The sequence below is a fragment of the Lipotes vexillifer genome, unplaced genomic scaffold (genome assembly GCF_000442215.2).
Source record: "Lipotes vexillifer unplaced genomic scaffold, Lipotes_vexillifer_v1.1 scaffold1016, whole genome shotgun sequence".
NCBI lineage: Eukaryota > Metazoa > Chordata > Mammalia > Artiodactyla > Lipotidae > Lipotes > Lipotes vexillifer.
Window position 1 is genome coordinate 575,745 of NW_006769290.1, and position 11,418 is coordinate 587,162.

The following is an 11,418-nucleotide window of genomic DNA, read 5'->3' on the forward strand; positions in this document are numbered from 1 at the left end:
AGATGTTAACTGATCTCTGATCCTTTTTCTCCAAGTTGTTTGATCTGTTTGGTATCATAAAACAAAAAAAGTACATGTTTTCATAATTTTATACTTGTTAGCTTAAGTGAACATTTGGATCTTATATTATATATATATGTATATACACAGATAGACATATATAACTACTATATGTCTAATTTTTGAAAACATTCAGAGAACTGCTACCTTTTGAAGTGACCTGGTACTTTGATTATTCTTATGACCATTGCAAGAATTCATTTTCTTAAAAATATTTGATTTGGTGTTTTAGGCATATTGGAGGAAATTACTGAAAACATTTCATTGTGCTTTACTATATTTCAGGGATTAGAGTTCATTAAAAGGATCCAACTGAAAAAATATCTCTTTAAACATTTAATGTTTTAAATGATGTTCTGTTGATTCTTTTAGAACCCGTCATCCAGGTCAATTCTTGGGTTGGGATAAGCAGTAATGATGACCATTTATATGCTGTTAAGAATAACTTTCCAGCCTCTGTACACACTACAAGATATTCTCGAAATGACCTGCACCTGGAAGACATCCAGACAGATGAAGACAAGTTAAACTGTAGTCTTCTCTCTTCAGAGTCTACTTTTATGCCAGTTGCATCAGGACTGTCTCCAGTATCACCTACAGTTGAGCTGAGGCTGCAAGACATTAACTTGGGCCTAGAAAATGATGGTGCTGCAGATGAATCTGTGAAATGTCTGGAAAACAACGGTTTTGATAAGGAAGGGGAAAAGGCTTTTTGGGCTGCAAATGAGAATTCTGTTGAGATGACAAAAAGTGCTATCAGTACAGAGGTAAATGAGAAAGATGGGCTATTACCTTGTCGTGAGCCAACAGTAACCAATGCCGTCATAAAGGATGACACCCACAGTCTTACATCTTTTCCTGAGTCAGTTGGACACAATGTCTTCCATACGCAGCCAGACAGTGAAGAAACCATGTCTCAAATAGCTTCAGAGAAACTTCCTTGCAGGGTTTTAACCCACAGATCTCTTACTTTGGGACAAAATAAAGTTGCCCTTCAGAAATTGAATGAAGCAGCCACCAAGCTTCAGGCCTATTGGCGGGGCTTTTATGCCAGAAACTACAACCCACAAGCTAAAGATGTACGCTATGAAATCCGGCTGCGCCGGATGCAGGAACACATTGTCTGCCTAACTGATGAAATAAGGAGGTGGGTGAGAAGTCCCTGTTTAGGACTTTTACAGTTTGGATGCTGTTTGGTTGGTTTGGGGGTGTCAGATTGTTAGCATTGATTCAGAACACTGAATCACTGCTTTTGTGGCCAGGGCACTTTCCATACTGTGTTGCCACTCTTGGTTTGTCTCCTACAATATACTGAAAGCATCTTGAGTGCAGGGACTGCCATATGCATCTTCATCTGTAGTACAGCAATTGGAACATAGATGCAGCATAGCAGTAAATTTTGAATGAATACATGCCTTATGGACATTTATATACCTAAACACGGAAGGTACAGAAAACATAGAAAAACTGAATTTTAAGTATAAAAATGAGAAAATGAGAAAGTCTACATAGAACCCAGTAGGTGACATAAGAATTAAAGAAAATAGGGACTTCCCTGGTGGTGCAGTGGTTGGGAGTCTGCCTGCCGATGCAGGGGACACAGGTTTGTGCCCCGGTCCGGGAAGATCCCACGTGCAGCAGAGCGGCTGGACCCGTGAGCCATGGCCGCTGAGCCTGCGCGTCCGGAGCCTGTGCTCCGCAATGGGAGAGGCCACAGCAGTGAGAGGCCTGCGTACCGCAAAAAAAGGGTTCTATTGAGAGGCATGTGGTGTCTGGTTGTCTCTTGTGTTAGAAGTAGCTATTAATGATCAGTGCCTAAATCCATTAATTCATTGAGAGTTGCAAAATGGTGAAATTTTAATTCTATCATTAATTTTTTTATTAGCTGGAATACTTCTATGAAGTAACTATTTGGTCATTGGTATAGTTTGTATAGAAAGGTAGAATTAGTAATATTTAATTTGTCTCCTTTACTTACCAGTTTTTAAAAATAATGAGTTGGTAGTTCACTAGCATCCTTCAGCTGTGACCAATTAACTTAAAAAAAAACTATCATGAACTAATGGATTTAAACACAATTTATGTATTTAGGTACTTCAGTTTGATAATGAATGAAGGGAGTATTCATTGCTTCTTTGAAAATAATTTTAAAATATTTGGAAAATACTTTAAATAAATTTAAAATATTAGTAAAAATCTTTGGAAGTGCTCCTAAGCAAGAAAAAAGGTTTAAAACATTGTAATAGTAAGGAGAATGAATCAGAAGGATAGATTTTCTTTTTAACTTGAGTGAATTTTATTTATGAAAAATATCCAATGATGCTATAAAGGTAAATTAAGAAGGAAGAATCATTATTGCTTAAAAATGTATCTTGTCTACCCTAGTGCCATCCCTTCTTCTTTATGTCCCTCAATTCCAGTTTGAAAGCTGAATGGCTGTATAGTCAAGGCAAGGGGAGAGCATATCGGCCTGGCCAGCACATCCAGCTTGTCCAGTATCTGGCTACAGTCTGTCCTCTCACTTCTACGCTGGGTCTTCAGACTGCAGAGGATGCCAAACTAGAGAAGATTCTGAGCAAGCAGAGGTGAGCCCATTTATCTGTAGCGGTTGATGAATTCACAAGTGAAAAACCTCTGACTCTTTCCTGCAGGGTTAGTAGGATTGAGGTGAGTGCTGCGGCCCACATTTCTGGGCACGTGGGCCACTGGTCACTGTAGCAGTTCTGTAGGGGAACCGAACCTTGCAGTGCAGTCCAGTTTGCTCCCTAGCAACTGCATTGCTAATCATTTCTTCAGTGGGGAGGGCCAAGCAGCATGGGAGAGTGGGATTTTTAAAAATTGCATTTGTCCCTTAATGTGGGTGTTTCATATGGGTTTTAAAATACTAACATTAAGAAGTATAGCTTGGGGCTTCCCTGGTGGCGCAGTGGTTGAGAGTCCGCCTACTGATGCAGGGGACAAAGGTTTGTGCCCCAGTCTGGGAGGATCCCATGTGCCGCGGAGCGGCTGGGCCCGTGAGCCATGGCCGCTGAGCCTGCATGTCCGGAGCCTGTGCTCTGCAGCGGGAGAGGCCACAACAGTGAGAGGCCCACGTACCGCAAAAAAAAATAAAATAAAAAAATAAAAAAAATAAAAGAAGTATAGTTTGGAGTCTTCCCTGGTGGCGCAGTGGTTAAGAATCCGCCTGCCAATGCAGGGGATGTGGGTTTGATCCCTGGTCCGAGAAGATCCCACATGCCACAGAGCAACTAATCCTGTGCACCGCAGCAAGAGAAGCCACCACAATGAGAAGCCTGCGCACCGCAACGAAGAGTAGCCCCCGCTTGCTGCAACTAGAGAAAGCCCGCACGCGGCAACGAAGACCCAACTCAGCCAAACATAAATAAAAATTAAAAAAAAAAAAAGTATAGTTTGGGAATTGCCTGGCGGTCCAGTGGTTAAGACTCCACACTTTCACTGGGGAGGACCCAGGTTCAGTCCCTGGTTGGGGAGCTAAGATCCCACAAGCCATGCAGCGCAAGCAAAAAAAAAAGTATAGCTAGAAGCATTTAGTAGTCACTTCTTTTATCAGAGATCCTGCCTTTGAAGGTTTGTGCATGTATATGCATATGATGGTGTCTGACTATGTGAGTTAAAAATAAGTTTCTTAACCTTTTCTATCCAGTGCTTTTAAATGAGACTTTGTAATTTGGGGGTTATTAAAGGTACATACATTCTGCTTTTTTAAAAAAAATTATTTTATTGAAGTAGAGTTGATTTACAATGTTGTGTCAATCTCTGCTGTACAGCACAGTAACTCAGTTATACACATATAGACATTCTTTTTTTATATTCTTTTCCATTATGGTTTATCCCAGGAGATTGGATGTAGTTCCCTGTGCTGTACAGGAGGACCTTGTCGTTTATCCGTCCTAAATGTAATAGTTTGCATCTACCAACCCAGAACTCCCAGTCCATCCCTCTCCCTCCCCTCCTCCCCCTTGGCAACCACGAGTCTGTTCTCTATGTCTGTGAGTCTGTTTCTGTTTTGTAGATAGGTTCTTTTGTGCCATATTTTAGATTCTGCATACAAGTGGTATCATGTATTTGTCTTTCTCTTTCTGACATACTTCAGTATGATAATCTCTAGTTGCATCCATGTTGCTGCAAATGGCATTATTTCATTCTTTTTTATGGGTGAGTAGTATTCCATTGTGTATATGTACCCCATCTTCTTTATCCATTCATCTGTCGATGGACATTCAGGTTGTTTCCATGTTTTGGCTATTGTAAATAGTGCTGCTATAAACAAGGGGTACATGTGTCTTTTTGAATTATAGTTTTGTCTGGGTATATGCTCAGGAGTGGGATTGCTGGGTCATATGGTAATTCTATTTTCAGTTTTCTGAGGAACTTCCATACTGTTTTCCATAGTGGCTGCACCAATTTACATTCCCACCAACAGTGTAGGAGGGTTCCCTTTTCTCCATACCCTCTCCAGCATTTGTATTTGTAGACTTTAAAAAAAATTTTAAGATATTTTAAAATTTAATTTTATTATTATTTAAAATTTTACTATTTGGCTGCATTGGGTCTTAGTTGTGGCACGCAAGATCTTCGTTGTGGTGTGTGGGCTTCTCTAGTTGCAATGCTTGGGCTTCTCTCTAGTTGTGGCACACAGGCTCTAGAGCGCGAGGGCCCAGTAGTTGTGGCGCATGGGTTTAGTTGCCCTGTGGCATGTGGGACCTTAGTTCCCTGACCAGGGATTGAACCCCTATCCCCTGCATTGGAAGGTGGATTCTTAACCAGTGGACCACCAGGGAAGTCCCTGTTATTTGTAGACTTTGATGATAGCCATTCTGACCCACGTGAGGTGGTACCTCATTGTAGGTTTGATTTGCATTTCTCCAATAATTAGTGATGTTGAGCATCTTTTCATGTGCCTACTGTCCATCTGTATGTCTTCTTTGGAGAAATGTCTGTTAAGGTCTTCTGCCCACTTTTCAATTGGGTTGGTTTTTTTGTTGTTGAGTTGTATGAACTGTTTGTATTTTGGAGATTAAGCCCTTGTCAGCCGCATCGTTTGGAAATATTTTCTCCCAGTCTGTAGGTTGTATTTTCTTTTGTTGTTGCTGTTTTTTTTTTTTTTATATGGTTTCCTTTGCTGTGCAAAAGCTTGTAGGTTTGATTAGGTCCCTTTTTTTTTATGGCTTTTAAAAATAATTAATTAATTTTTAAATTTTTGGCTGTGTTGGGTTTTTGTTGCTGTGAGCCGGCTTTCTCTAGTTGTGGTGAGTGGGGGCTACTCTTCGTTACCGTACACAGGCTTCTCATTGTTGTGGCTTCTCTTGTTGTGGAGCACGAGCTCTAGGCGCACAGTCTTCAGTAGCTGTGGCACGTGGGCTCAGTAGTTGTGGCTTGCAGGCTCTAGAGCTCAGGCTCAGTAGTTGTGGTGCATGGGCTTAGTTGCTCCACGGCATATGGGATCTTCCTGGGCCAGGGCTCGAACCCATGTCCCTTGCATTGGCAGGCAGATTCTTAACCACTGTGCCACCAGGGAAGCCCCCCCATTTTTTAATTTTTGTTTTTATTTCTATTGCCTTGGGAGACTGACCTAAGAAAATATTGGTATGATTTATGTCAGAGAATGTTTTGCCTATGCTTTCTTCTAGGAGTTTTATGGTGTCTTGTCCTATGTTTAAGTCTTTAAGCCATTTTGAGTTTATTTTTGTGCATGGTGTGAGGGTGTGTTCTGTTTTTTTTTGTGTTTTTTTTTTGTTTTCTGGCTTTGCTGAGCAGCTTATGGGATTTTAGTTTCCCGACTAGGGATCGAACCTGGGTGTTCGGCAGTGAGAGCATGGAGGGACCACTGGGCCACCACTGGACCACCACCCTCCCCTGTTGAGGGTGTGTTCTAACTTCATTGATTTACATGCAGCTGTCCAACTTTCCCAGCACCACTTGCTGAAGAGACTGTCTTTTTCCCACTTTATATTCTTGCCCTTCAAAGGTATATACTTTGAAAGCTTGTAAACTTCTACATTTTTGACAGTGTTACCCTTCAAAGGAAGCAGAAAAAGCTTTCTTTTTTCGGTTTGCGTTAGATCACATCAGATGTTACTGATTTTTAGGTTTCACCAGAGGCAGTTGATGAACCAGAGTCAAAATGAAGAGTCGTCTTCTCTTGCTCCTGTTGAAACAAGGGCATCCCTTGTACTGGAGCATTCCAGCCCCATTCAAGATTGCCAGGTAGTCCAGGAAAGTGGTAAGATGTTAACTGATCTCTGATCCTTTTTCTCCAAGTTGTTTGATCTGTTTGGTATCATAAAACAAAAAAAGTACATGTTTTCATAATTTTATACTTGTTAGCTTAAGTGAACATTTGGATCTTATATTATATATATATGTATATACACAGATAGACATATATAACTACTATATGTCTAATTTTTGAAAACATTCAGAGAACTGCTACCTTTTGAAGTGACCTGGTACTTTGATTATTCTTATGACCATTGCAAGAATTCATTTTCTTAAAAATATTTGATTTGGTGTTTTAGGCATATTGGAGGAAATTACTGAAAACATTTCATTGTGCTTTACTATATTTCAGGGATTAGAGTTCATTAAAAGGATCCAACTGAAAAAATATCTCTTTAAACATTTAATGTTTTAAATGATGTTCTGTTGATTCTTTTAGAACCCGTCATCCAGGTCAATTCTTGGGTTGGGATAAGCAGTAATGATGACCATTTATATGCTGTTAAGAATAACTTTCCAGCCTCTGTACACACTACAAGATATTCTCGAAATGACCTGCACCTGGAAGACATCCAGACAGATGAAGACAAGTTAAACTGTAGTCTTCTCTCTTCAGAGTCTACTTTTATGCCAGTTGCATCAGGACTGTCTCCAGTATCACCTACAGTTGAGCTGAGGCTGCAAGACATTAACTTGGGCCTAGAAAATGATGGTGCTGCAGATGAATCTGTGAAATGTCTGGAAAACAACGGTTTTGATAAGGAAGGGGAAAAGGCTTTTTGGGCTGCAAATGAGAATTCTGTTGAGATGACAAAAAGTGCTATCAGTACAGAGGTAAATGAGAAAGATGGGCTATTACCTTGTCGTGAGCCAACAGTAACCAATGCCGTCATAAAGGATGACACCCACAGTCTTACATCTTTTCCTGAGTCAGTTGGACACAATGTCTTCCATACGCAGCCAGACAGTGAAGAAACCATGTCTCAAATAGCTTCAGAGAAACTTCCTTGCAGGGTTTTAACCCACAGATCTCTTACTTTGGGACAAAATAAAGTTGCCCTTCAGAAATTGAATGAAGCAGCCACCAAGCTTCAGGCCTATTGGCGGGGCTTTTATGCCAGAAACTACAACCCACAAGCTAAAGATGTACGCTATGAAATCCGGCTGCGCCGGATGCAGGAACACATTGTCTGCCTAACTGATGAAATAAGGAGGTGGGTGAGAAGTCCCTGTTTAGGACTTTTACAGTTTGGATGCTGTTTGGTTGGTTTGGGGGTGTCAGATTGTTAGCATTGATTCAGAACACTGAATCACTGCTTTTGTGGCCAGGGCACTTTCCATACTGTGTTGCCACTCTTGGTTTGTCTCCTACAATATACTGAAAGCATCTTGAGTGCAGGGACTGCCATATGCATCTTCATCTGTAGTACAGCAATTGGAACATAGATGCAGCATAGCAGTAAATTTTGAATGAATACATGCCTTATGGACATTTATATACCTAAACACGGAAGGTACAGAAAACATAGAAAAACTGAATTTTAAGTATAAAAATGAGAAAATGAGAAAGTCTACATAGAACCCAGTAGGTGACATAAGAATTAAAGAAAATAGGGACTTCCCTGGTGGTGCAGTGGTTGGGAGTCTGCCTGCCGATGCAGGGGACACAGGTTTGTGCCCCGGTCCGGGAAGATCCCACGTGCAGCAGAGCGGCTGGACCCGTGAGCCATGGCCGCTGAGCCTGCGCGTCCGGAGCCTGTGCTCCGCAATGGGAGAGGCCACAGCAGTGAGAGGCCTGCGTACCGCAAAAAAAAAAAAAAAAAAAAGAATTAAAGAAAATGGCAGGGACTAAAAAGGGGCTAAAATTTGGGGGCTATGGTGGAAATTATTTGTTCGTTCCATGGCTCACATGTTTTCATGACTGTCAACTCAGGAAAATTAGGATTTCATAGATTTATTCTGAGTATTAATATTGTAACCAGCAGTATTTATTAATATTATCAGGTGGGAGAAGAGAGGTGCTGTAAGAGGACAGAGAACTGTGTGTTAGATTTAGCAGCTGGAGGTTATTGGTGACTGTGTTGAGGGTCCCCAAGACTATCCTCAGGTTTGATGATTTGCAAAAAGGACTCAAGAAAGCTATTCTTTTTTTTTTTTTTTTTTTTTTTGGGGGGTCCGCGGGCCTCTCACAGTTGTGGCCTCTCCCGTTGCGGAGCACAGGCTCCGGATGCGCAGGCTCAGTGGCCATGGCTCACGGGCCCAGCCGCTCCACAGCATGTGGGATCTTCCCGGACCGGGGCACGAACCCGTGTCCCCTGCATCGGCAGGCGGACTCTCAACCACTGTGCCACCAGGGAAGCCCAAGAAAGCTATTCTTTATGTTCAGGATTATGGTTTATTAGAGTGAAAGGATATAGATTACAATCAGCAAAGGAAAATAACACACAGGGCAGAGTTCACGAGAGACCCAAGTACAAGCTTCTAGTTGTCTTCTTCCAGTGCATTTGTACACATGGGGCTCGATTCTCCTGGCAACGATGTGTGACAACACATGAAGTATGTGAACCTCAAGGGAGGCTCACTCGAGTCTTTGCATCCAGGGTTTTTATTGGGGGTCAGTCACCTAGGCGTTGAGTGCCCTTGTGACTGACCTTAACTACTCAGACCTCAGCCCCCACCCAAGGTCAAACTGATGCATTGTGGCCTAGGGTCTCAGGTGAACGAAACAGGTATTCACCAGAAAGTACACTGTTAGCATAAACCAAGGTCCCAGATGTACAAAGATACTCTTATCAGGCAGGATATTCCAAGGGCTTGGAGGTTATCTCTCAGGAGCTGGTCAAGGCTAGTCCTGTCTTTAGAATGTGCAGGGTTCAAACACCCGAGTCCTGTTGAGTTAACCTTTTCCTGCCCAATGAGCTTCTTCAGAGCAGCTGCAGTGGGTAGTGGGATGAAGGCGGTTTGGAAAGGATTGAGTAGTGAATGAGAGGTGAAGAGTGAGGGTAGCCAACTTTTGGGAAGTGTTGATGTGAGGAAGAGAAGAGAGTAGGTGGTTGCCAGAGGAGAATCTGGACTTAGGAAGATTCTTTTTTAAAGATGGGAGATATAGAGCAGGTTTATGTGTTGATGGAAATGATTCTATAAGGAAGGAAGAACTGATGGTGCAGAGCAAAGAAAGAAGTAGTGCAGGATGGAAGTTCTTGAGAAAGTGAGAGAAGAGGTCCAGTGCACAAGTAGAGGGAGTAGCCTGAAGTAGGAACAGTAGCAGGTAAGGTGGTAGGTTTGATGGTGGGATAGGGAAGTCCTGTCTGATGGTTGTTTCTCCTTTTCCAATAATATACAAGATGCGGTCAGCACTTGGAAGTGAGGAGAGGGGTGAGGATGTGGGAAGTTTAAGAGAGGTATGAGGTGTGGGGTATTCATCTTAAAAGTGAACTTATAAGGGGAATGGAGGAGGATAACTGGACAGGGTGAGGAAAAACTTAAAGTGCAAGATGATAGGTCAAACTGTATGATTTTCATCAATAACTCTCAGCTGTTCCATTCTGATTTTGGACATGGTTCAGCCAGGAATGGGTTTTTTTCCGGGTGAACATGGTAGGGGAGAGAGGGAAGGGCAAGGGAGCTGATGACATTTGGGAGGGGAATGATAATAATGATGGATCTCAGAATTTAAAGGAGGTAGAAGGAAAGACAAGAGAAAGGGGTCATTTGTTTGGTGGTCATAGATGAAGATTGGTCATCCAGGTTGTTGCAGATTATGGCAAGAACAAGTGAACTGGGAGGATTGGACGTAGTGGTTTGTGTCGGTGCTTGAAATCATTTTCGAAAACAGTGTAGTCAGAATGCTTGGGTCTAATACACTGCCAAATGTGGAATAGCTAGCTAGTGGGAAGTAGCCACATAGCACAGGGAGATCAGCTCGGTGCTTTGTGTCCACCTAGAGGGGTGGGTTAGGGAGGATGGGAGGGAGGCGCAAGAGGGAGGAGATACGGGGATATATCTGATTCGCTTTGTTATACAGCAGAAGCTAATACAACATTGTAAAGCAATTATGCTCCAATAAAGATGTTAAAAAAAAATGCTTGGGTCTAGAGTGGGACTGAGGATGAGTGATGAGGTGTGGGTTATTGTTAGATAGAGCATCCATGTGAATGTCAAGAGCTCCAGAAATGACAAGGGGAACAAGGCAGAGAAAAAAACTAGTGCTGAGCCTTCAGTGAATGGGGGTCGATAATGGGATGTCAGTACTTGAAAAAGAGTTTTGGGAAATTTAGCAGGATGGCTGGAGTTCTTGAAGGAGGAAGGTTAAGACTCATTTGTAAACAACAGTGAGAAGCAACGTTCTGACCCTGATGTGTGAGTGAAAAAAGTAGCTGCCACTTGAGAGAGCTACAGAGGTTGAGTGTATATGGGAGTTTTGCTGATTATAATTCAGGAGTCCCACATGGCAGGAGGGCTTTGGGGGTTCAGAGGTTCAGAACAAAATGGGGTGACAGTTTAAGAGATAATGGACAGCTAAGAGAACCTTAGGTTTCTGATTAGTTTAAGTACAGAGAGGGGGGCAGTGAGCGCAGAGTGAAAACTTTAATGAATGAGGGGAAGGTCTGTTGACAGCAAAGAGTATGTCAGGAGGCAAACAGGGATGTGAAATTTGATGTGATTAGTCCTACTGGTCTCTTAGAAGAGGGTGTTTCAAGCTGTGGTCCTGATCCTTTCTGCAGCTCCTGCCCCTTTGATGTGTTTGGCTGGGAAATTGAGGCCAGATAAAGAGCCATTTAATATTTTATTTTCCATTACTGGCAATCCTTTGTAAAACCAGTATAATCTGAATTTCAGTCACATCTTATTTGGCTTCTATGTTGAGTCATAGCTTAAAACTAAAGTTTCACTTAGATATTCTAAAAGTGGAAAGGACTTATTAGAATATTAATCTCTTTACAACGTATATGTTTATTCGTCATAACAAGAAGTACAATTCAAAGCACCCTTTCTTGTATCAATAATGGATTTTGAATTATTGTAGATTACGAAAAGAAAGAGATGAAGAACGTATTAAAAAATTTGTACAAGAAGAGGCTGTCAGATTCCTTTGGAACCAGGTAAGCTCCCTCCTGC

At 41.9% G+C, this 11,418-nt stretch overlaps 1 protein-coding gene across 1 annotated transcript in view; it reads left to right on the top strand.

The window, feature by feature from the left end:
* Nucleotides 1-11,418, top strand: part of CEP97 (centrosomal protein 97) — a 30,660-nt gene that overhangs the window by 17,299 nt on the left and 1,943 nt on the right. Inside the window, exons 9-10 of the mRNA XM_007445546.1 lie at nucleotides 433-1,207; nucleotides 11,327-11,402. Of these exons, the coding sequence (XP_007445608.1) occupies nucleotides 433-1,207; nucleotides 11,327-11,402 (851 nt within the window). The remainder of the gene's footprint in view (nucleotides 1-432; nucleotides 1,208-11,326; nucleotides 11,403-11,418) is intronic.